Source organism: Argiope bruennichi, chromosome 8 (genome assembly GCF_947563725.1).
Source record: "Argiope bruennichi chromosome 8, qqArgBrue1.1, whole genome shotgun sequence".
Lineage (NCBI taxonomy): Eukaryota > Metazoa > Arthropoda > Arachnida > Araneae > Araneidae > Argiope > Argiope bruennichi.
Genome location: NC_079158.1, coordinates 11769563 through 11797170, shown reverse-complemented (window position 1 = coordinate 11797170; position 27608 = coordinate 11769563). Strand labels below are relative to the sequence as shown.

The 27608-nt window shown below is 28.1% G+C and overlaps 2 protein-coding genes and 1 long non-coding RNA gene across 4 annotated transcripts in view; 1 reads left to right on the top strand and 2 right to left on the bottom strand.

Moving 5' to 3' along the window:
• The window catches only part of LOC129981541 (uncharacterized), a 90410-nt gene extending 81810 nt beyond the window's left edge, over window positions 1-8600 (top strand). For both annotated transcript variants that reach the window (XM_056092412.1, XM_056092413.1), the window contains one exon: window positions 782-8600. In XM_056092412.1, the coding sequence (XP_055948387.1) occupies window positions 911-3598 (2688 nt within the window). In that variant the 5' untranslated portion in view covers window positions 782-910 and the 3' untranslated portion in view covers window positions 3599-8600. The remainder of the gene's footprint in view (window positions 1-781) is intronic.
• Window positions 8601-10927: 2327 nt separating this feature from the next.
• On the bottom strand, window positions 10928-15606 carry LOC129981256 (lipoyltransferase 1, mitochondrial-like). Its single transcript, XM_056092024.1, has 4 exons — window positions 14950-15606; window positions 13490-13601; window positions 13261-13385; window positions 10928-11363 (listed from the first exon to the last, which is right to left on the bottom strand). Exons 1-4 carry the CDS (start codon window positions 15463-15465, stop codon window positions 10968-10970), a joined length of 1149 nt encoding a protein of 382 aa, XP_055947999.1. The 5' UTR covers window positions 15466-15606; the 3' UTR covers window positions 10928-10967.
• Window positions 15607-23874: 8268 nt separating this feature from the next.
• LOC129981720 (uncharacterized) lies at window positions 23875-25510 on the bottom strand. The gene is made up of 2 exons (XR_008785352.1): window positions 25454-25510; window positions 23875-24699 (listed from the first exon to the last, which is right to left on the bottom strand). It is a non-coding gene; the product is annotated as an uncharacterized LOC129981720 (long non-coding RNA).
• Between the last annotated feature and the right edge of the window lie 2098 nt (window positions 25511-27608).

Sequence of the window (27608 nt, the reverse complement as noted above, 5' to 3'; positions counted from 1 at the left end):
ATTCCATGGCATCATATGGTTCCATGGAAGCCATGGTATATAATCCCCAAGTTTCACGTTGCCATTCCCGTACTGTAATTCGACTTTCTTATTCGTGATGCAAATTGTGCCGATAATATGCAGAATATTTCTTCCTTAGTTTTAGCCAATGTAAGAAAATCATGCGATTAAATATTTATGAAACAGTGGTTTAATATCACAGCGAGAACTGTTTCACTGGTAGTGGAACAGTGAAAATGGTTTAAATATCATTGCAACAATGAAAAGCATTGTTAAAAACTAAGTAAAAAATATTTAAAAAGTTAAAATCCAGAAAAGAAAAATTTGGACGACAATTAAATTAGTATAACTAAAAGGACGATTTTTTAGATGATGTAAAAATTAATTATGTGTTATATTTTTGGGTATTATCGCAGAAAATTTCTCACATCTCACTTTAATGGAAATATATTTAATATATATGTTTTTAATGAAATGAAAGACTGAAATTTTAAAAAAATTTTTTTCCAAGTTACCCATTTTTATCTTCCTAAGAATATTTGTGCTGAATTTGGTGGCTTTAGTGAAATAGTCTGTTCTGCTGAACGCAAGTCTCAAATGACATTTTAACTCTTTATTTTATAAATTTAATCCCCCAATTTGAAGATACGTCCTACTGACGCCAAATAAAATGACTGGTTCTTCAAACATGGGATAATTCTTTAAATTTTATTTATTTGAAATAATTTTTTCAGTGCATTGTTGATTGCTAATGAACTAATTTATTCTTTTTTCTTTTCAGATATGATTCATTCCTTTTTGTTTGCTTCCACAAGTGATAGCATTATAATTTCAAAAGGTGCTGAAGTTATTGACCTATTCTTGAGATCTACAGGAAAATTTTCAAGATGATCCCTGCAGATTATATTAAATGGCGACAATGTCCACTTCGTGTGTAACTGAAATCAAATCGTGTATAAATTACAAATGCAAGACGCCAAGCCAATTGTCTAATTTACATTCTTGCGAAACTTTAAACGATTCGAAAATGGCTCCACTTGTTGAACAAGAGAAAAATAATGGAAATGATGTTCTGGCAGCAGAGCATCCTGATGATCATTACACTTCCACGGAAACAAATTCATCGGAGAATAATTCTGATGTTCATCCAGATGACGAGGACAGTATTAATAAACTGAGAAATCTTCCTTTAAACGATAATTCACCAAACGTAAACGGCTCGCTAAGCAATGATCACAGATCACTATCTCAGCTTCCACTGGATTATGTTTGTTCTATTAAATTTCCAAGGAGGAATGCCAGAACAATAAATGGCATGAATAAACTTGCCGATTCATCTGTGAATGGCAACGATAAACTCGTGTTTGACGGGTTTTACCGCTGCCACAAATGCGACTTTGTTGGTCGCAACGACGATGAACTGCACGAGCATGCTCTTAGGCATGATCCATATGAATGTGGTTCTTGTGGATTTTTGGCTGATTCTCAAGATAGTCTTCAAATGCACTTGAGGGATGATCATTCTGATATTCCTGTCTCTCTGTGGGATGATCACATCCTATTCCACGAAACTACTGTCGAGTCTTCACCAAAGAAGACTTCTAAAGTAAAGCCATTTGAAGAGAATATTGATAAGCCAAGGAAGACTCCTTGCAAGATATGCAATAATTTTACAGGTAACAGTAAAATGGAATATTACGCGCATCTCAGAGACGTGCATTCAGAAACCGGGAAGTTACTCCATTGCGATTTGTGTCCTTTCATCGCCCTGTACAAACATCACTTGGAATATCACTTCAGAAATCATTATGGATCAAAGCCATACAAGTGTGACAGATGCGATTACTCCTGTGTCAACAGATCAATGCTAAACAGTCATTATAAGTCGCATTCTGATGTCTATCAGTATTCATGCAAAAATTGCTCATATATGACCAAGTACCTTCACAGCTTGAAAATGCATTTAAGAAAGTACAACCATCAACCAGGACGTGTTCTCAATCCTGATGGAAGCGTCAACAGCAATACAATCATTGATGTGCATGGTAAGAGGCGGGGACCAAAAAGCAAGAAACGAAAGAGTGACACTGATCTGGTGCCAGAAGGAAGAGAATCGCCAAAATCCAAGTCTTCGCCAAGCCCTCCATCTTCTAGCTTTAACCCACATCCATCTCAGAATATCCGAATTATGTACAATCCCCATATTTATAATAATTACACGGGGAATTTGTATATAAGATCAGGAGCCTTAGAAGCTACTAATTATATGTTGCATTCGCCGCCAAACATTGGAAGATACCCATTCAGATGCGCTTATTGTGAATTCGTGGCGGATTCTTTTGAAATGTATCATTATCATATGTGCTCTCACGTAAATCAAGATCAAAGTGGAAATGGTGGTTTAAAAAATTTTCCTTTTATTGGACCACCCCCCAGTTTGAATTCTCTAGATTTTGGAACTCATTTCAATACCGAACCGTTCTCTAGGAACATTATGAACCAATCGACTGTTGTTGACAGGAAAAATGCTGGCGAGAGTCGAAACAAGGATGCTACAGATAAAGATACTCATTTCCAGAATTTTAAGAGCACAGTGAACAGCTTCGAATCGCCTGAGAATAGTATTGTGAATCCAAAAGAATCATCACTTAACCGAAGGGCTATACGTAGGCCTGTCTCTCCTTTTAACGATCAACAGCTTCCCAAACGAAGATATCAGAAACGTAGGGAAAATAGAATTAAATCAAATACTCCTTCACCAAACGCAACATTAACAGTAAAAGAAGAAATTTTTGAAGCAATGAATGGAAGTGAGAGTCCATTCGCAAATAATCCTACTGACAGCATACCGTTAGACCTTAGTGTGAAACAGATGATATCTCCAGAAACGAAAAGCAATGAAACTTCATCGTACCGATTTCAGCTTCCGGGAGGTAAAGCCATGACAACATTGGGTCGATCCTCATCAGCCAGTCCACAATTCGGAAATGGAGAATCTAAAGCGATTGCTCAAAAAACTAATCGCAGAAAAGGAAAAGCCTTCAAATTAAATCAGTACACGATCGAGAGTGATCCGGTTTCAGACGGCATTGAAAATGAATTAGAGAAAATGAGTGTTTTGTATGAAAGCTATTATTCCAATGAAGCACAAGGGAAGCCAACTTTTGGAGCTGAAATTAAAAAGAGTGTACCGAGGATAAATTTCAAACCAACTTTGAGCACGGCGAAATGGGATGGGCACAACTTCCTTGAATCAAGGCAATCAGAATACGAATTTGTGCCACAAAAGCCACCACCTCCTCTTACTCCACCCAAATTGGAGCTCGTTTATAAAGAACCGAAACAGGCTGCACAGCAAGCGAACGGGCGAAGAGCCTGGGAGAGATCAAACGATTCCTGGTGTTCGAGTTGTTGCATAGATACAGGGAACGCTTTCTTGCTGCAACTCCACTCTTCTTATCACACGGAGGGCGATCCATTCACTTGCGCCAAGTGCGGATTGAGGTGCGACGATAAAGTTCGTTTCAACTCGCACATTATTTCAGGTTCTCGTATCAATGGGAACTGCATCAACGCCATAGAAGAATGTGAATCGTAAAACAATCAAAGAATGAAGTTCCTGTTCGTGTCTCATGTTCCCTTTTCAACACTTAATTTATTCGGAAACATATCTATGTTGTGATAAGATTCGTCTTGTGTAATAAGGACTCAAAAAATAAACTGTATTTTTTCATGGAAGAAAGTATTGCGGACAAGGAGATTCTGAAATTCATTTGTTAGATATCAAAATGTGCATTTCCCTCCTCCCGAAGAATTCTTTTCTCATTTAAAATGTGTGTGGTACTTGATGTAGGAAAATCAACTGATATTAGTTACAAACTGTTGTACTACTTTCACAATCAATGACAGAAAGAACGACTTTCTTATGGATGCTGTCAATACTCTCAATCGAACATCTTATTTATTTGAAAGATTAGTGTTTCACACAAACATTATTGGAGAAATGTAGCTTTTTTTTAAAAATGAAAATCGATTTACAGATTGGGAAATCTTATTTAAGTTCCTACAGACAAAGAAATGTAAAAATAATACTAGTCGATGAATATTATTTCTTTGACTAAGCAATGTAAGTTTTTATTGAAGATTATTGTGTGTTTAAAAATCAAAATTCTTACCGCCGTTATTTTTACCTATTATTTACTTTTTTGTTGGATTTTTTAATATACTATTTGTAAGTACAGTAAGTTTATTAATTTGAAGAAAAAAAATTGCGAGGTGTCTAGTCACTTATTTTTCTGAACCAACATAATTTAAAATTGCAATTCATCAGTTGATAACTGCATATCAATTATATCTATAAAATGTATTTCATTAACGACATGAATTATTTATTACAACGTGCATTAAAAGCTTAGCTAAAATTTATTGGTTTGAAAAATTTTACTAAAATGAAATATTTGTTTTAACATAATTTTAATATTTTCTTTTAAAAAATAAATCCTGTAGGAGTTTAGCATGCTCATTTAGCTTCTTTTGACTTTCTGATATTTGTTTAATGCTTAAAACATTTTATATTTATTATCATAAATATGTGTTATAATCCAAAATACAAAGAAACATTTCGGATGAGAATAAGGAAAAAATATTTTCAAATTGATAAAAATTGGAATATTTGATATATGCATGTTTAAATTTCAATCAATGAATTAGAGAATTGCTTTGTATTGTCAGAAAAGTACACAATTTCTAGGAAAACAAATGATATTAAAATGACAAATGACATTAATTTAACAGGCCAATTATTCCATTGTCCAACATCAAACCAACAACGATTCAAAAGTGAGATCCAGTAAATTCGTATAAAATTAAATAAGTAAAAATTCAGCGATTTTTGATTTAAGTGTCAATATTTATTTTACAGGAAGCTGTTTTCAAATGATTTTATTTCAGCCAATTAACGAGTTCCTACTTTTACTGACTTAAATCATTTGCAGCTTCATTTTATAATTTTAAACTTCAGTTTTGAAGTTGAAGTTTCAAAAAGTATGCAATTAAAACTATTTTACGAAATTTAAATTCTATTTAACGAGCAATGCTATAAAATATTGCATCCATTTTAAATAGACAATATTCAATGAAAAAGAATATTGTTACATAAAAATCCTAAGAACAAATATCAATGTGTGTAAGTTGAAATTTGGAAAATTATTTCCGAATAAGAACATACTACCTTTGAGAAATTGAAGGTACATTTATTGTTACTGTCGTTTCAATGTTTCATGTTTTTCAAAGTTCCTACTTTTCATTTTTTTTTTATGTGACTTAAATAAATCTGTCAACTTAAGAGCTTTAATTTGTGTTGGTGCCAATTGTTTTTACCTGCAATATGTATAATATCGTATGGTCTGTAACTTCATAAAGTTCCTGTTTTTAAAAGTGCACATTATTCTAAATATACGGGTTTTTGTAATATACGAAGTTATAAAGCTCTGCAATGTACGCATAATTGCTATTCAAATGATCGATAGCATTTCTTTTAAAATTAGGAAAAGCCTTTTTTCCACTGTGTACAAAAAATCATTTTAAATTTTTCTTGCATATTTTATTCTAAAATATTTGGACAAAAGATATGAACAGAATATTTTTAAGGAGGTTCTTTAAATATTCCGTTATAATTAATGCTTCATATAATAGAATTTCTTTAAATATCCCAAAAGATACAATGATATCTGTAAATATAATGAAGACAAGCAATTAAGCTTCTTGCAGAGCATGAGAATTCTTTTAAATCGCAGTTAAGAAATTTATTGTAGTTCGCAGTGTTATGGAATGCCAAACAGAGAGTTGATCTCGTAGGGTTCTCAGGGACGTGCCTAAAAAGATTTAAACTAAACCCAACCTGGAGATCAACTTCCATCTTGTTGACTGTTATTTTCAAGTTAGTCATTACCATATTACTGTATATATATATATTTTTTTTTTTTTGTGTCTACAAGTGTTTGAATATTCATATCCATAAGAAATTCTCCAAACGGATGTGTTCAGAAATCGAAACTAACTTTGACAAACGTACATATTCTAATGTCGCACTTTAAATGATCCAATCATTTGTTCAGAATGCGAATTCAATGAAACCACTCTTGCTTCCCAATCAAAAATAAGCCGCTTTAAAGGACAAGATCAGGTTCAGCACTTTTGTTAACGAATTTTAAGACTTGATTATAAAATGTACAGATTTCGAGGATATATATGAGAAAGAAATTTCAGTATAATTGCTTGTTTGCTTTGAATGTATCTTTCAGGGTTTTTCCCCCCTTCGGTGACATATTTGTCAATCGAGTTTTTTAAACTGGAAAAGCAAACCTATAGAGTTTTCTAATTGATTCATCATAATTTTTGAGGAATGGCAAAAATATCTTTAATTTTCCCAATATCTGTTGAGCAGAAAGTTTCAACTGCTGATGTTTGCAATCCATATCGGGAGCTTTCAGTGCAAATAAGCGCTCGAAAGGCACAAAAATTAATTTTTAAAAAAATAAATGCACTCAATAAAATAATTTGTACATATATTGAGCGAAAGAATTTTAAAATATTTATCTTGGCAGAAAATTTCTGCAAAATGTATTGTTTTTATAAGCCATTAAAATCTTGACAATCCCTGCGGCGTGGTGGAGTTCGAGTGACCATTCATTGAAATAATTTTACCGTTCTGGCTGTGGTTCGAAAATTCCACATTAAAAAAAATTGGCGTTTGAGAAGGATCATCGTTGTGTAAGAAAGGATTCGTGGACGGGTTTTACTTTACACATGTTTTAAAATTAACATTCTGGTGTCGATCGGCTTTAGAATTATGTCTCCGCTAGTAGTAACCATAGGCTACGTTGATACAAATTGATTTAAGCCAGGTTCAGGAGCACTTCAAATGACTGATCTTGACTTTAAACAAATCTCAAAAACTTTGCAGAATAAAACAAAGCAACTTTATATCTTTGGTCGGAAAGAATATAACAAAACCTTTTCTATCAGAATAGGTAAGTAAAAACGATGGAGGTAAGAAAAATAAAATCTAAATTAATATCGTTTGAAAAAGTATATTATAAAAATATTTTCTTCTTAAAAACATTTGAATGTGCTTGCTGGCGAATAGATAGGCATGTACCTATAGGTATTTGTTATATGTACCTATTCGTAACGAAAAACGGTTCTACGTTAGAGGGTTAAGATTGCAATAAAAAGACATTAAATGAATTAAAACGAAGCAAATCCTTTGGGTTATTTATTAATCAGAACAAGATATTTAGGTACGCTGTATTAGTAGACGCTGTAGATATTTAGGTAGTAATCTGGATTTTTTACCGGTAAATTTACTGCATACAATTTGAATGTCATCTAAAAGCTGATTTCTGAACACATCTAAAATTTCCGAAATATTAGTTGTATGAAAGAATTGCCTCATTTTTATACATGTATGTAGAAATACGTTTGTGTTTCATAGCAAGAAACTTTGCGAGATATTAACAGTCTAGATTTGCTTTGGTAAAATCAGAAAATTGTAAATAATTTATAAAAGATTTATGTTATATGTAAAACGGGTTATTTGCTACATCTTATGGTTTTGCATCATTTTTGCCATACTTTTTAAAGAAAAATCCAAACAATACTTTAAATCAATGTCTAAGAACTATATTCTTTATAAAATAAAATAATAACTTTCAAAAGTAACAAAGTGATGTCAATGATTCGAGAAGAAACAAATGCTCTCTCAAGTTTTATTTAAATGCTTCACTTCATTTTTTGTAAATAGTAAATGCTGACATTCAACAGTTTCTGAAGTACAATTTTTACAAATTATTCAAATTCCTGATAGAATTATCGGATATATTTAAATAAAATAATTTAAGTGCAAATTTCACTAACAGTTGCTTATTGGAAGACAGCAAGAAAATTGAAAATAAAGTTAAAAGTAATAGGGAAAGGAAAAGTATTGAAGAACGAAAAGTTAAGAACAAGTAGAAAAAATAAGAGAAAAAAAAGTATGAATAAAATATCAATTTATAATAATAATAATAATAATATTTAAATAAGAAATCTAATAATTATAATCTTTAAATAAAAAGAAAATATTAGAATAAGAAAAAATATTTTTAAAGAAGTCTAAAAAAAGTATGGGAAAAGAAATGCAAGAGAGAAAATGTGGATGACTGAGTAAAAAAAAAAAAAAATGCTCACAAAAGTCTTCTAGTTTTTAAAGTTTATAATAATCCCGGTAATTTTTTTTTTCATTCATTATTCTTAAAATGAAGTTATGTGATGAGCGTGCAATTTGTTGATGTAATTTCATTTTTAATATTTTGTCATTTATTCTGCATATACAAAACAGAAAAAAAAGTTACATCCAGAGATTCCTAAGTGCAACAATTCAAGAAATTTGTAATTAAGTTTTGATTTTATACATTATATAAAAATATTCAATTTTTGTCAAAATGCAACTTAAAAGAGGCAAAAATGATGCGAAGAAAGTGTATTTGCTTCCTATGAATGTTTTGATGTTAAATGTGTATAATGTAAGATAAATTTTAAAAGAAATTGCCCAGAATCAAAGATGTAGTTTCAATAAATTTGCTACAAGAAGATTGTTCTCTTTTCTTTTTTCTACTCTTCATTATGGAACATTTTGCAAACAAAAATTACAAAACATTATAATATGATACAGATATAAGAAGAAATATAAGATATAAATAGAATAAATATAAGATACAAATATATTTTATAATGAAAATAAATGCTTAAAAACTGTATAATACAGTCATCGATGTGGAAAGAAAGGCAATATCTTTCAACATAAAGTTTATGGAAAATTTTCAATGCAAATTTCGTTAAATTTGATTCGTTTTATCTTCAAAAATCAATAAAATTATAGTTGTCTCTGATTAATACTCTTCTGTGTATGATTGCAGCAGATTTCAAAACATAGAAATCATGAATATACTCTCAACAAAGAGCATTAAAAACATTTAAATTATACTATTTTTTAAAATGATTTGATATACTATAGTTGCTCTAGTTTAAATCAGCAGCCAATGTAAAAGTAATAAAAAAAACTCGTCTGATGTGTTATAATTTAGTTTATAGCTGTGGCCTCCTGAGATTTAACAATTTATAATTTTTTTTTTTTTCATTAGCTGATTACAAACTACATTTGGTTTGGTCGTCTCAAATGTGAAAACAGATTTTCTCTATTTTTTGAGATCCAATATGACCAAATTATAAATATATTCCACTACACAATTGATTGAATTTGTGCTGGTGTATAAATTGTTGCTTTTTCTTTTATCCTCTCAATATTACTATTAGCTAATTGTGTGAAGCTATATTTGCTTACATATCCTACACTTTACATTTGACACAATCTGTAAAATTTCATGATCCTCAATAGATAATTGGTGTGGACTTAAACATGGTCGAATTTCTCCTTGATCAGTAAAGGATATAATAAACCAGCAAAATTTCTACGAAATAGTGAGAGAAATACTTAGTATGGTATGATTTTCACTGTTAAAGTGGAGAAGATGATAATGTTAGCATCTGACAGCTCATAAACACAAATATCGCTTTCACACTAATCTTTGATTTCTTATTCATTATTTTTGCACTTATATTTTTGCAGATTCTAATTCCACTTTTGGAGTTGGTTTGTACTTTCTACTGCATTTGAAATTAGATCTTCCAGCCAACAGCAGTTTTTAAATTATTTAGCTATTTATACTACTAGTTTTCAAATGAAGCAAATTTTCATTTTGCACAAAAGAAAAGTATAAATTAAATTTTCTTGCTTATTATGCATTCATAAAGAGGATTTTTTCCCTCTTGCTGTCAGTACATTGATTTTTAAATACAAAAGCAAGATTCCAAAGTTTAATTGAACTCTGATCAAGAAATGCGTTCACAATTTTGTGAAATAAATGATGGAAAAGGATGCGATAATTTTTTTTTATGTAGGAAAAAAATATGTTTATTTGCAACTAATGCTTGATTGAAAGAAAACTGGTTATTATGAAATAAAGCAGAATACAATTTTTTTTATTTGTGAAAGGACTTTTTGTTTTTCCTTCAAATGTATCTGAATTTTATGAATATTGTATTTTGTACTATGTCGATGTTTAATTTTAAGTAGCTGCATGGAGGAACACATTAATAAATAGGTGAAATAGGCAACTATGTAGAGGGCTCAATATCTTTTTTTTAAGACATTTTCATTTAAAGCACAAGAACTATATGTTAGAACATATACAAATTAAAATAAAATATCTTTAAAATTTTGGAACACTATTCTAACAATATTTCTAATTAATTACTTTTTCCAAGTTTTATATTATTATACCTAAAATTATTGCTATATAATTAAACAATGTTCAATTTTTATAATTAAATATAATTTAAATGGTATTAAAATATTATTTTTTTATATGTGTAAGATATTTAAAAAAGCTCTGCAGAATGTGCCCCACAGTTAAAAATTTTTTATTTCAGTATGTAAAAATTTGCTACTTAAAACTTTCGACACAGAGATAAAATTATTAAAATATTTGGTTTTGGAAACTAGGAAAAGAAAAAGGAGGTCATCAAGACTTTATTGGAAACTCAATCAGCATTTCACAAGTAATTGCTATATTTTATGTCCTATAAAATATTTTTTATAAAACTGTATAAAAAGTTAAACATACCTAATGATTTGGTTAATATATATATTTAATTTACAACAGTGATAATAACTGATTTTTTTAAACATGATATTTAAAAAAAATAAATCAATTTCCAAACATTTAACTCAACTGGTGATTTGAGTATTGGAATAAGATGATGGAACCAAAATATAACATAAAATCAATTTTATTAAAGTTAACACATTTATTACACAAGTATTTTAATTCAATCAATTATTTCAATAGAGTAGATATTTATGAGTGTTACCTTAACACACCTAAAATCATCTGTAATATATTGTGTTTAACAATTTGGCAAACCATTTTATCGTCACTATGGTGCATCCATGCAGTAAGCGAATTATCAATCAGAATTGAAAAAGGATTATTGATAATGCATTGTTTTAATGTATTATAACTTTCACTTTTAAGGATTTGTGGATCTAGAGAAATGTTCTCAATTTTGCCTTTATTTATGCTCATTAGGATTTCCACATTGACAACAGGATTCTTTGCCTTTATTTGAAATGATTTGGTTATAGTAAATCTTGGAGTGTGTCCAAAACACCAGTCCCAACTCTTCAATTCTTCTTGGATTTGATTTATTCCTGGAAAGACATTTTCATTTGGGTTGATATAAAAGACATGGTCATCTTGTACCTAGGAAAAAAAAATCTCCATGTTAATAAAATTTATAATCCTTAAATGATATGAATTTAAGTTAGTATTTCATATAAATTATTTTGCAAGATTAATATGAGTGCATTTATGCAATCTGGAACCATCTAGCATCAGACTTTTGAAAACTGCACTCATCAGCACAATTTTCTTTCTTTCTTTTTTTTTAAAAAGATTTTACTAATTCTAGTATATTTCACAATAGATTTATTAACTGTAGCAATAATTAATTTTAAAATACTGTACCAATAAATCTTTAAATTTATATCAAAATTGCATTTTTTGCTCCAACTATCTCACTTTCAAGAAAAGCTTATAAGTTGTTGCAAAAATGACTTATTTTCATTATTTTTAAATAATTATAATGTAGGATTAATGCAACTAATATGTATTTAATATAATAATGGAAGCAGAACTGTTCTACATAGCTGTTTAAAATTTCCCGAACTTCACAATAAGTTCCAATTTTATTTTATACACTGAAATATGGATGCAGTTGGTTAACATTATTGGCTTTTAAATTCTTTTATAACACAGTATTCAGATACTGGATCTAAAGCTAAAATAATATTTTTATACTTCCAATTTTTTCTACCTAATTAATATTAATTTCTTATAAAAAATATTGTATTCTTGCATAGTAGAAATTACACATAAAAATAAATTATTCAAATTTTTTAATGGCATTGAAAAATTTACAAAAATAATGGTTCTGGTAGAGATAAATATAAATGCAATTTCATTATTAAATAACAGGCACAAAGAGCAGATCATCTGCAATAAAAAATAAATAGTGATATTAACAGTTTTACATTTAATTCAATCTAATATAACTGATTTCTGTTATATAATTGTATAATAAAATGACTTTTAGTGTTAAAAACACATCAAAACTAAATAAAAAAATAATGGGAAATAAAACTTACAAAATTTTTTTAATATCAAAACAAATAAATTTAAAGTTTTCATCTGGAAAAATATATATGATAATTGATGAATCAAAACTTAAAAAAAAACAACATCAAAGCATATTTTCCTACTTAAGCTTTTACTATAATGACAAACCATACATTTAGATTACTATTACTACTGACCTGGCATTATTTTTTCCAAGAATATTTCACCTAACATACAATGCTCTGCACTCAGTTTATAAAATGTTTAAAATAATGTTGAACAGAAAACATTAAAAAAAGTAAAAGTTTACAATAGGGTGCCCCTTGACGTCCAGGATTATGCCAAGATTGACGTCCAGGGGTTTTTTGGTCAGTAAACCAACAGTAACATCAATGAAAACAAAACATTATGGAAACTAGAAGTAGTGCTTCATCGCTGAAATTTGTCACCAATCGAAGGGGCACTCAAATCTACACTAAAACCAATATTTAAAATAGATTTATACAAATTCAATTGAATTTGTATTCTCAATTCACATACCCTTGAGCTTCTATACTCAACTACTGTATTAACTCAAAAACAACAGCACAAAATTTATTTCATTAATATAGTAGATTTTGCCCTTTTCAAGGACATGCTTTCTGTACATACAACTTTACTTTTGTACTTTTTTAACGGAAAATACATAATTAATATTAAATAAATTTATCATTCGTAATTACTTTACTAAAAGGTATTTTTCTATGAAAATTTTAATTGTAAAGTAGTAATTTCTTGGAAAATTACACAATTTGTTTGTTGAAAAATTAACTATTTTTCTCAACTATTTTCACACAGATAAGTCAAACAATGTCAAAGGCTATAAGCAATTTTCATGCAGGTGTCATTGCCAAAATTATTTATGGCACTTGCATGAAAATCATTTTTTCTTTTTCATACAAAAATACATATTTTTGTAATAATGTAAATGTAAATTATGTACCTCATAAACTTGTTTGTAGTAGCTAGTAATAGCTTCTATTACTTTTGCAGTGTCAATATCAGAGCACAAGGATTTCAAATTAATGACTTCAGCTCGAATACTGGAAGTAGCTTTGCTCTCTATACCTTCCTAAAATTTTAAAAAGTTGCTTTAGAAAATTAATTCTTTGTTATGAAGTTTAAATTTATTTCAATAATAATACTATTGGAAAAAGTAAAATAGAAATAACTTTCTAGCTTTCGGTGTAATGCTTGATGCAGTTTAGCTTCATCAACATCCACAAGAACAGTGCAGTGATGATAGGCATTTTTTCTTCCTAATTTTGATGCAGTTCCTGATACATATAAAATTATTAAGAAAAAAGTCAAACAACTATATAACCAATATTTAGAAATATTACTATTAATTTGAGTTGACCAGATAAATCAAATTTGTAACCAGTAATGGACTATTGAAGATGGTTATTAGAATTTTAAATTTCAAATGGATCATCCTCTGAACAAACTTCTGACATGCATCTCAACTTAACATGGAGAGAAATAAACTGAGTTATGCAGATATAATAACTAAAAGCTTAGAACTAATGTTGAAGCATTTTAATCTGCTAACTGGAATAATTATTTATATATAGTCAATGACAAGTGAAGGTCATTGATATCTTTCACAAACACTTTGTTCTTTATTTATCATAGTGGTAATTTATTTCATCAGCACTCAAAAGATACAAAGCAAAAAATAAGACTATTAAAGGCAAGATTAAATCTTTGTTAGTTTTAGAAAAATATATATTTTTATAATTTTGTATACAAAATATTTATGTAATGATATCAGTTATAAATCCAACCCACAACACTGTAAAAATCCATTTTTGAATAATTTCTAAGTTAAATGACACTGATTAGAGTTTAACTCAGATATAAAAAATAACAGAACTAAATCTGAGTATATCTTTTCTCAATTATATACTTTTGCTTTAATAAAAATAAGGAAACGCATAACAACAAAGCATAGACAATTGTTTGAACACATTTCCTGTTCTTTTTTTAAACTAAAAAATATCTGCATGTAACCAAATACTCAAATATGTAAATACATATATATATATTACTCAAGTGAAAAAAAAAGACGAAACTATTAACAGATTACTTCTATAATTCTGCATTTAAAAGTGATAATTAATAGTCTTAAGTCAGAGACTAAATATTTTAATTTTAGAAAATATGCTAACTGTGATATAGAAAGGGATAGATATCTGAGTATAGGAATATGAAAAGAGCAAATTAAATTCATTTTTGGGATGAAAAATCCAAAAAGGAAAAAGAGTACTCGTCTCCTAATGCTGTTTATTATCACTATGCCATTGCTCTCAAAATGCAAAATATTACACAAAGATACATTTTATCTTTGCGTTGTGAATAATAATGTAAAATAGAACCTTTAAAAATTAACTCAGCAAATTAGAATAAAAAGTTAATATATAATACTTTATAACAGCTTTTTAAAATTTATTTCCCTCATTGGTCTCTTTCTAGCAGCAGAGAGTTTATACTGTATACAATTTGTGTGGCTGACAATTTAAGTAATCCATTACTAAAAAAAAAAAAAAAAAAAACAATATTATCTAATGCAAAGCAAATATTATTAAAAAAGCATATTGATACTGTGAATATATTTTTATTAAAAGGATACTTTGTACTGATCATTATATAAAATATCATGCCGCTTTGAAATATTTAAGTTTATACACCATCTTTTGTTTATAGAATTACATACAAGTTCTAAATTTCTTTTTCTATTATAATCTTTTCGAGATGTTAGAAACGAAAGATTCAAATTTCCCAAGTCATGATATACAGTTCCTCCGCCACTGTTTCTACGAGCTATGTTGATTCCGTTAGTTTCACAAAATTTGACAGCACATTCAATCCATGGATTCTGATGTCGCCCAATTACAACAGATGGCTCATTAAACCACATTAAAAGGACAGAAATATTTGAAGTAGAAAAATCGCAACTTGTATACAACCAGTTTTCTAGTGCTAGATTTTGAAAAATATCATAAGATTGTGATATTATTATAGAATTATGGCCTTCAATGCTCAATGGATTCTTTCTAAAATTTGTAATTTCCATTTTTAATGATGTTGCGGAAAAGCATCGAAAAAAACTTATGATTTGAAATTTAGGTATCTTAAAAAATTGCATTGTGATTGCTATATTTAATTCGAACTTGATACCGACTTATATCTAACTATTCCTTATTTTTTGGAGTTTCTGTATTATGTATATTTATATAGTAAATGTGCAACAGAAATGCACTATAAGCGGGGTAGAGTTAACAGGAGGACGTATTGGAGGATCAAACTAGGTTCCAATTAGTGCCTGTAGACGGCGCCAGCAGTCTACAGCCATCTATAGGCGCTAACAAGAACTATCCCAATTGCAGGATTAGCTATAATAGGGGTTATAAGATTTGGCAAATAAGCGCATTTGTGGCGAATTATGCCAATCTTTTTTATTTCCTATTACGCGATTTTGTTTTTTATTTTATTCCGCCAAAACTTGGAATCGTCAAACTGTTTCGTTTCTTTTACTCTTTCTGAAACTTTACTCGTTTCTTTTACACTCTTTCAGAAATTCATCTGATATTTATTTTTTATTTTAAATTGATTTTGATGTAAATAAATTCTTTATTATTATTAAAATGTATTTATTTATTAAGAATTTTTTTAAGTCATTTGTTAAAAATTATCATTTATTAAATAACTTATTGAAAATATAAATGTATTTATTTATTATTTTTTATTTATTTTATTATTGTATAATTATTTTTCATTTGAAAGAAAACATCTCCAACAGTCGAAAATAATAGAAATATTTTCATGCGAAATTTGAATAAATAAATGCTTTTATGTTATTGCGATTCGAAATAACATTTGACTGCAAGGACTCTCCATATAATATATATATATATATATATATATATATATATAAATTTTTTACTATATGCAAATTTTTTTTCTAATAAAAGAGAACGTGCGTGTGTGTACGCAGAGAAGAATAAATATGTTTTGGAGGGTAGGAAAGTGTAATGTTTGGTAGAGCAATTTTTTAATTTTTATTATTTAAAAACAGCGAAAAAGTTTGAAGTTTTTCTGCAATAACTTTCGAAAATATTTCCAAATTAAAAAAAAGATTTTAATTCATCTTTAAAATAAAAGTATATTTATATATATATCTTTTTAAGTATAAAATCTTATGATATTCTTTATTTTAACAAATTTTTAAATTTGGATTTGCAGCAATATCGTAAATGAAAGACAAATCATTTTCATTTTTCAATCAAAGCTGAACGATTTTTCTTTGTTAAAAAATATGAGATAAAATTATTCATACTTTTAATATACAGGGTTTTTATAAAGTCCCGGACCCATTTTGATGTTTAATAACTCATAAAATAATAAAGATAGATTTAAATTAATAACATAAATGGTTAAATAGACTCAAAAAGTTTCATGACCCTTGTCAATGAACTTCCACGTGTGCCCCCTTCGTCGCACGGTGAATATCAAGTCGATAGTCAATTTCACGCCAGGTAGCGACAAGCATGTCGGCATCCACAGAGCCATTTGCGCACTTTATGGCGATTAACAATGCCAGAAACATGAAAGGATGCTTCATCGGAGAACATTATGCTCTTCAGAAAATCAGCAGCATCTTCTATCCTCCTTAGCATATCTGTTGCAAAGGCCATCCTCCTAGGTCTATCGTTCGGTTCCAAAACTTGAACAATTTGAACTTTGTATGCATGCAGTCTTAATTTTTTCTTAATAACCTTGTACACCGTCGAAATTGGCATATCCAATTCTGTTACCGCTGATCTCACAGATATTCTAGGATTGTGTAAAAATGTCTCTCTGACACGCTCAACATCAAAATCACTTGTGCAAGGACGTCTGGAACGTTTCTTATCTTCGATACTTCCAATTTCTAGAAAATTCTTTTTCCACCGCAAGGTGCTGTTTTTGGATGGAGGATCTTTTTGGTAAATTCTTCTGAAATTTCTCTGTGCTTGCACTATCGATTTCATTTCTATGAACCACCATAAAATCTGTGCTTTCTCTTGTGGTGTATGCATTCTCCTTAATATCCGCTCGAATAAAACATCACATACAAAAGTACTACATAGAACAAACACATCAAAAGTAAACATAACATTGCAATAGTTGACAAAAACAAAAGAGAGAAAAATGCAATTAATAAGCAGACAATATTTAGAAAAGTACAGATATTTATACTGGAAAATGAAATTATCTGAAATTAACCACACTCGCAGACGATATTTACAAAAGTAAAAATATTCAAACCTGAAAAGGAAAATATATGAGTTATTCCATCAATAAATGTCATAAGTGTGTTTATATCTTTATTATTTTATGAGTTATTAAACATCAAAATGGGTCCGGGACTTTATAAACACCCTGTAATAAAATTTAAAGGGTGGCATGCTATCAATAAATTGCATCTTTCGAGGCAGGTTGTTGGACTTTGAGCTTCCAAATTTGGTTGGCAATTAGTTATTTCTTAGATAACAATATTAAGAAATCTTGTTTCAAAAATTAAATTAAAATTTTAATAAAAAATTAACAAAATTCCAGCATTTTCTTTATAAATTCGAAATATATCGCTGACCAAAAACATTTTAAATTTTTAAAAAATTAGATTTTAAATTATCTTTTTTTTTTTAAATTCCATTTAATATTTTTCTTCTTTGATCTTAGTATTTTTCAAAATACTTTTAAACATATTTTTCAAAAATATTTTTCATTGGTTTAGTAAACTATACTTCTACATGAGCACATTGCAGTGATATTCAATACAATTTTATGCGCATATTATTGTCATTTTAATTTTTTAAAGATAATATAAAACTAAACAATTAAAATCTACAATCTTGGCTTTCTATAATATTTTGGATGAAGATTCAAATCTACTTTATTATTTTCATTTCTATTATTTATTTTTTATTTATTTTATTTCATTTATTTTAGGTTAACATAAAATTAGAAATTAGGTATAACTGGAGCATCATTTTTTTCCCCTAATAAAATACAGTTGATTTTTTTATTTGACCAGCTTTTTATGGCTTTTTTCTATCATTTAATAAAAAGCAATTTTAAAAATTAACTTTCTATTAGTTTTAATATATTTACTTCTTAGCTCAATCATTAAATAAGTCTTCTATCAACTGCAAGATAATTCTTTTCGAAGGTTATGTTAATTATTTATATATTATAGTTTGCTTAAACAGTAATTCTCATAAAAAACTAAGAATTAAAGAAGAATTAAACTAAAATTAAGTATTAAAAAAAATTCTCAAAAAAATTCTCATAAACAGTATATTTTATAATTTACAACTATATATAACTTGTTATTTTTTTGCAATTCATACATTAATTTAACAAAAATTAAATTTATTGCAAATACTTTAATTGACATAATTAAAGTAATACTAAATGTATGATGGACAGACCAGCTGGTCACCGAAAGCAGCTGGTACATCCCTAATTATTTCGATTTCGTTTCCAAAGTATACATCTAACAATAATCATCCTTATAATGTAAATGTGTTTTCAATGTGAAACAAAACAGTCTACTTATATCATTGGGTCTACTTATACCATTACTTATATCATTTATTAAATAGTTAGCTAACATTAGAGCTCATGTTTCTTCTTCGGCTCTAGCCATGTCATACATGGAATACCTGTTTAGTTATGCACCGACTCCTCTTAAAATCCAAAATTAATTTATTGACTGATTCTCTATTTAGCATTTATGTTCAGCTACCGGGTATGCGCCTATATTGTTATATTAATGTTAAATGTGTAGCATGGACCTTTAATTGTTCTATAAATTTTTACATATCTTTCCTAATCAACTACTATTCTTTGAATAATCTACATTTATTCTCTGAAAATGTTATGCACTTGTTTGTAGATTATTTGATGAAAATAAGCTGGAATGTATAAACCCCTTCAAACCCATTATGGGATTTATGATATTTGTTTTTATCAAGCAAATTCTTCCAATCAGACTTCAAATCTTAAGAAATAAAAAATTCAATTAAATTTGCACCAAAAACTATTGTTATGACTTTTTTCAAACGCTATCAATAGAAGGATATTGGAAAACCCATCAGGAAAAATGAAAAAATAAAAAAACCATGAAGGAGCCCGAAGTGGAGCAGTTCTCTTAGTTTTCGGAAAGAGGATATCCTACAATGGCAAATTTTCAGGCACTGTGTTTTAATTTTGTTCAATTAAATCCTATTACTCCTTCCAATGATTAATACATTAATCTTACCCGGTATCAATGACATCATGTAATTGATCTTGACCACTTGTTATCTGCTAGGAGAGAACAGATTAAGGAAAAAAATGTCTTTGACGGCAGATCAAAAAGATCCTTATATTTTCTATAGACTGCTTATATTCTCTTTTCAAATTTATCACACAAATTATACAAAAAATAAATATTAAGGTGATCCGAACCTTTAATTCGAAATATTGTAGTATAATAGTATTTTAGGTTTCATTTTAATCTATCTTTATATTATTCTTTTCCCTTAATTACAACAGCAATAAAGTAAATAAAAATGGTGTTTAATATCGACAATATCAAACACATTCTTGAGTATAAGACCAAGAATTAAGCAGGATCGGTCTTTAGTCGATTGCTTCCAATTGGGTGACGTTCATAAGGTCTCTTTCTTATTTCCTGCATACAGGGTTAATTTTTCTTCCGCCTTGCCATGGACCTTAACAAACATAAAAGAATCCTAGTAGTCTTTTTACGAAGGGTATTGTATGTTCATAACATAAAATTTACATCTAGTTTGTCTATTTAGTAGGGGAAAAAGGGGGGGGGGCACGAGAAGGGTATTCCCAAGCAGCAAAAGATCGTTGGCCAACCATTGGCCAAGCATCGCCCCACGGAACGAGCGAGATTGGGGCGAGATCGGAGGCGATCTCGCCCCGACATTGGTCATGTCCCCCGGCGGTACGCCGCGCGATGGTCGCCCCGACTTGTTTTCGACGAATTTGCCGATCCTTTGGCGACTTGTTATTATCACGGGCGACGTTATACCAAGCATTTCGCGACCTGTTTTATCAATGGGCGACCCAATACCAATCATTTCCCGATGTGTTTTAACAATCGGCGACCCAATACCAATCATTTCCCGATGTGTTTTAACAATCGGTGACCCAATACCAATCATTTCCCGATGTGTTTTAACAATCGGCGACCCAATACCAATCATTTCCCGATGTGTTTTAACAATCGGCGACCCAATACCAATCATTTCCCCATGTGTTTTAACAATCGGCGACCCAATACCAATCATTTCCCCATGTGTTTTAGCAATGGGCGACCCAATACCAATCATTTCCCCATGTATTTTAGCAATGGGTAACCAAATGCCAATCAATAGGCAATTTATTTCTGAACACTTGCTGGTGTCAAATTGAAATATTAGTTTAATGGTTATTCAATTTTCTCAAACTTTAGAAACTAGTGTCATAATATTTAAAACTATCATACTTTCAAAATTTTGTCAAAAGCCTGAAAATACGAGATATTTTGAATAGTTTACTTTTCTTTTTTACCTATTAATAATAGTGTTTGTTATTTATTTTGATAAATTTAAAATCCCATAAAATACTTGTTTTCGATAAAAATTCATGGAAAATGTCATTCTAACAATTCTTCCAACTTTTTTTTAACTATTATTATAGCATAGATTTTACCACAATTTTACCCTATAAAATGTTTAAATGACATTTTTTTACTGTTCTTTAAAAAAAAAATAAATGTTAAAATTATCTGAAATAATTTTAAATTTGATCCCCTGAACATCTATCTACATATAAGATTTATTTCCTTCATTGATATTTCCTATTTATTTTCATTGTTTAATGCATGGGAAGAAATGTTAACATAATCATAGTTTCAATTATATAATTAATCAGTATGATTTTAACTGATATTAGAAATTTAAAAGTAGATGTATTATATATATTGACTATATCATTTGTTTTTAAAAGCTATTTTATAAAAATTTGAAACAGAAAAATATATAATTCCTATTAAAAAAAAATATATATATATTTTTTTTTACTATACACACTTTTATATTGCTTAATGTGAGCAATAAACAAATAATTCCTAAAGAATAATGAATAAAACACAAATTCCTATTTTAACACCCTAAAATTTAATGCATTGGTTAAAAATAGTTTCAAACACTAAATTATATAATTCCTATTATATGTTTCTTCAATAGAAAATATTTTACAAGCACAAATTAATAAGTTACTTCAAATTTCTAATATTTTCATAATTTATGTTTAGTGAGGTTTAGATTCGTAGCAAAATAACAAAATTTGATCAATGTGAAACCCCGAATATTTCACAAATATGTTTCATAAAAATTCCATATACAAAAATGTAACGCTTCTTTCAATTTTACTGATTCTATTTACTATTGATTTTACAAAATTACTTCATGAAGAAATTTTATACCTCATTATAAATTTTAGTGTTAGCTAATGTCCAATAGATAACATTTTACAAGCACAAAATAATAATTTACTTCAAATTTCTAATATTTTTTTTATTATCTATGATTAGTTTGGTTTTATGGCACAAGAATTAAATTTGATCTTTGATTAACACTGAATATTTCTCAAAAATTCCATACACAGAAATGCAGCACTTCTTTCAATTCTACAAAATTCCTTATATTTACTATTAACATGTAAAGTTTCTTCAAGTTGTAGAAATTTTACACATTATAAATGTTAGTGTCGGTTGATGTCCAACATACAACATTTTACAAGCACAAATTAATAATTTACTTCAAATTTCTAATATTTTCTTGATCTATATTTAGTTGTTTGGTTTTGTAGCACAAGAACCAAATTTAATTAATGATTAACACTGAATATTTCACAAAAATTCCATACCCAAACATGGAACACTTCTTCCCATTATAGGAAATTTTATTTACTATTAATTTACAGAGTTACTTCATATTGCATTAATTTTAAACCTCATTATAAATGTTAGTGTTAGCTAATATTCAATAAACAACAATTTACAAGCACAAACTTACTTCTTATTTAATAACTTACTTCAAATTTCTAATATTTTCATAATTTATGTTTAGTGAGGTTTAGATTTGTGGCAAAATAACCAAATTTGATCTATGATTAACTCTGAATATTTGAAAAATATGTTTCACAAAAATTCTATGCACAAAAATACAACACTTCTTTTACTTATACGAAATCTTATTATTAACTTACAAAGTTACTTTATTATTATTAACTTACAAAGTTACTTTATGGTGTAGAAATTTTATACCTTATTACAAATGTTAGTGTTAGCTAATGTCCAATTGATAACATTTTACAAGCACAAATTAACAATTTACTTCAAATTTCTAATTTTTTTAAAAATCTATGATTAGTTTGGTTTTGTTTCATGGCACAAGAACCAAATTTGATCTATGATTAACTCTGAATATTTTACAAAAACTCCATACCTAAAAATGTAAACACTACTTTCAATTATACAAAATTTCTTTAGACAAATATTTTTTTAATTATTATTTTCCCCTCTTTATTTTTAGGAGAAAAGAAAAACAACTATGCAAAACAATTTATTTACAAAGACCTTCATTAAATAATATTTTAGAAATACAAAGTAAAATAATAATTTACTTGAAATTTTTTACTGAATTTTCTGTAATGACTTATATACCCAAGCAAAATCCTGAAACTATGACTTATAATTTAGAAGAATAAATAATATTGACACAAAGTAATTTATAAAAAATTTATTTAAACTTTATTTATTATGTAATACTTGAAGAGTTTGAAATTTCTAAAAATCCACACACATTTATATAAATATTCTATATATGTATAACTGAATCTTCAGCTACATATAAAAAATTATACATTTATTTATACATTTCATTTTTCCTTTTTGCTGAACCTAGAAAACAATTATAATAGTAATTGAGATTTCGCTTCATTTAAAAGTACAAATAAAATATTTGTTGACAAGTGGACATGAGTAATTAACAAGCAAAAGTCTTATAGAACTTCATAAGCATAATATTTTTGTTCTGATACTGGACTGTGTAAGCAAACTTTATAATAATGTTTAGGATAATAAAGAAAAAAAAAAAAAAAAAAAAACTCAAACTAATGGGAGTAAAATTTATGTTACTGTTATATGAAATGCGAAATACTTTGAAACTATTCATATAAGAGAACTCAAAAGTGCCTGCATAATCTCAAGTTTTAAAGTTTTTTTTTTTTTTTTTTTTTTGAAGTTTAAAATAAATACATTCTGCTAAACTTTTTTTTAGCCTCATGTCAAAATAAAAATAATTACACAAATGTTATTTCAATACCAAAATATAAAAATGTTATTTAATACTTTATTAAACTTCTTTCATAGAAAAATTGTAAATGAAAAGGAAAATTAACTAAACTAAATAGAATTAAAATCACTTGAATTGTCAGTCTGAAAAAATAATGAGGTTGCCATTAAAAAAATTTATTCAAATTATATAGAAAAATAAAATTTGTACAAAACAAAATTTATGCCTTTCTAATTAAGGCAAATAAGTTTTCAGATAAAAAAATCAGAAATTAAAATTTACCTACTTGTCATTCAAGCCTATCACATTGCAACATTTTGAAGTTTTACTACATTTTTCACGAAAAAACATTACATATTTTGGCACTTAAACACATACATCTGATAAATCCTTGATTGCTTCCACTGCTCTGAGTAATTGCAACTGACCAGAGAGAAATTTTCTGATTTGGAATATCTTCAATTCTAAACAAGTTCTTAGGATATAAAGTGAATTGGGACATATAATTGTTTTAAATTTCCTTCTGATGTTCCAAGTAGGTAGAAACCATACTCCGTCACATTAATTATAACTTCCAATAGTTTGCTCTTTCTTGAAGTCAGGAATAGAAACTTGCACAGTAGTTTCCAAAAAAATATTGAGAAATTTTTTTTTGTTTATATTTATAGATCAATTTTAAAATTTATTTTATCTTTAATTGCATTTTCAGTTTTGAAACAAAGGTTGCACAACATTTTTATTTCATTGAATGAGAGATGTATTTCATACTTTGCCAGGTTGTCATTTGGCATTCTATAGAATGCTTTGAAAATGTATGAAATACAAATTGTTTCATACATTACTGGCTTGTTTTAGGCATTATATACAATGCTTGGGCATTCTATAGAATACTGGATTTCATATTTTGCTGGTAATACATATAAAGAATTAGACAGATACTTTTCTTCAAGTTCACTCTTCTTTTTGCAGATTCGATGAACCTAAAAAACATATTCCTTAATTAGAATAATGATTGAGCTTTCACTTCTTTTAAAAGTACAAATAAAATATTTGTTGACAATTGGAGATATGTAATTAAGGAGTAAAATAGATATATAGAACTTCATAAGCTTGATAATGTTTTCAATCTGATAAAACTATATAGGCAAATATAATAATGTTTAGGACAATAGAGAAAAATAATATAAACTAATGGGTGTAAAATTTATGTTACTATTTTATGAAAGGTGAAATAATTATAAACTATTCACATAAGAGTATTCAAATATGACTACATAATTGCAAGTTTTAAAGATTTTTTTTTTGAAATTTACAATAAATTTATTCTGCTAATCTATTTTTTTAGCTTTATGTCGAAATAAAAATAATAACACAAATGTTATTGCAAAACCAAAACATAAGAACGTAATTTAATATTTTTTTTAAAACTTTTTTCATTTGAAATTGTTGTTAACAAAAGGAAAGGCATTGTAAATGAAATGGAAAAATATCTGCAATAATTTAAGAACAGACACACACACAAAAAAAAGATAGGAAATAAAATCACTTGAAAAGAATACAAACAAGAAAAGAAATGATAATCGTAGCTTACGCCTAACGCTAATAATATCACGTGCAACTCCATGTTAAGCAACGAGTTCGAACGGCTTCAACAAAAATAATCTTTTTTATTCACTATTTAGAATAAATAATATATTATTTACAAATATATAATAATAAAAACTTTACACTTACCAAGTTTCTTGAAATGACAGTATGCGTTGCTGGTTGAATTTCAAAATCCAATACACGCCAGGTGATTCATGGGAAATTTCTAAAATATGTTCGCATAGCGCCACCTAGGAAAAGCAACTTTCCCGACATCGAGGCGACTATGGGCCGATTGCTTTGAGCCGGTCTTTTTCACTAAGTCGCCGTAGGAGTTCGCCCCGATGAAAAAGCGATCTTCAGAGGCGACAGAAAAAAATATGGTCAAAATCCGATATCGCGCCAATGCAAAGGTGACATTGGCAAAATACGGGCGGCGTATATCAGATGGCTGCGATGCTTGGCCAATCGTTTAGCGACTTCTCTTGCTGCTTGGGTTGGGACCAGACATTTCCGTACGAGTCAAACGTCCAATAAATCAGTCTTAGCTCATTGAAAAAAGGGGCTAGGGAGTGATTAGTCTTTGCTAAAACCACATAAGCCTGCTGGCAAGAATGTTTAGTGAGAAAAAGTATTGGTATTTTAACTAAATTTTGATACTTAAACATAAGGAAAAAGCTTCTGACTGTCTGTACATGTGCTGACTTTACAAACCAGCCTTTTTGACATGTATCAATCAAATTTGGCAAATATTTAGTTCGGTGGGTAAAAATGTGTTTTTCAGAGTGATTAAAAAATTTTTTAATTAATTAAAAATTAAGTGAAATATTGGTCTTTATTCAGGATAACTTTTTAAAAGTTTACAGTAGAAAAATAGTTTTTATAGCATTATAAAATTTATATATATATATATATAATATCTTTTTAATGATACCAAATTTGTTTATCGTACAATTTTTCTTACAATATTTAATAAATTTTTTGAAATATATTTTAAACGTATTTTGCAACAATATATATTTTACTGTTGAAAAAAAAAAAAAGCTCAAAGCCGTTTTCAATGTTACTACTAATTTTGTATCAGCTTTTTTTTTCCCCCCCATCATTGTTACCAGTTTTTTGTCTATCATTATTTCTATCTTTTTTTAGAATTTATAATTTAGAAGAATTCGGAAAGTTAAAACTCTTCAGCAACGAAAATTAACTTCTTGTCCACTTAACATGCTATTTACTAATGGATCTGTGGCGAAACTTTTCATGAGCAGAAAATAAAAATTTCAAGGCATTTCTTCTTTAAAAAATAATTAGCATTTTATGCATTGATTTCTGGTTCATTATAAAAGTGGTGTTTTCTATAAAATTTGAATAAAGGAATTTTTAAATAAAAGCCTTTTAACTAGGAAATGTGAATTTATGAAATTATTATTCTGATATGATATTATTATTCTGCACTGAATTCTGATTCTGATATGATATTATTATTCTGATCTGAATTCTGCACTGACTTTATTCAAAAACAAGATATTTGTTCTTAATTCGAATTCTCTTGTAATCCTGAAGGGTTATTTTTAAGAATTTTATTTTAACTTTTGTGAGCTCAAATGCTCACAAAAATAAGTATTTTTTTTTAAATTTTTAAAACTTTTTTTCATTATAGTAGTTATGGATATTCTATCAACATTTTTCTTTATTAATCACCATTTTAACAAGACGCATTTATCCATATGTCATTAATGGGAACATTTGGAATAATATAGTTTTTTTCCGTGAAATAATTTGCAGAAGGGGAAAAAATCCCATTCCGATTTCTTTTTTGAATGAAAATATGATAGTTGAATGCTTTGTGAGGAAATTGAAGAATGCATTTGGAAATAAAATAAAATTAAAAATTTAAAAAAAAACCATGAACATTTTGAATTTCTGGCTTGTGATAACAGATAAGACGCATTTCAAATTTATATATTCATCTACGGATTCTCTTGACAGTTTCAGTTTCTTTAGCATTTGTAGAAAGAAAGTTTTCCAACTTGAAATTAATTACGATCATTAAATCATTAATTATAAAACATACTTACGATCATTAAATCATGAATTATAAAACAAACTTACGATCATTAATTCAGCAAGGACGCTTAAATTGTTGGGCAGTTATATCGATTGGATCTGAAATCAGCTGGATTTCGGATTTATATAAAAAGTTCGCAAAAGGAAATAAAAACAAGAAAAATTGCTCCCTAATAATAAACGACAATAATGATCTATGAATTTTCAATTATTCCTAAAAATTATTTATTAGTCCTAA

Bases quoted from the DNA above. Each gene is read 5' to 3' on its own strand.
- LOC129981256 (XM_056092024.1), bottom strand. From the start codon at position 15,465: ATGCAATTTTTTAAGATACCTAAATTTCAAATCATAAGTTTTTTTCGA. The intron at 13,386-13,489 runs GTTATTTCTATT...AATTTTAGGAAG, and splicing joins ATTACACCGAAAGCTAGAAA to GTATAGAGAGCAAAGCTACT. The intron at 11,364-13,260 runs GTACATAATTTA...TTTTTTTCCTAG, and splicing joins ACTACAAACAAGTTTATGAG to GTACAAGATGACCATGTCTT.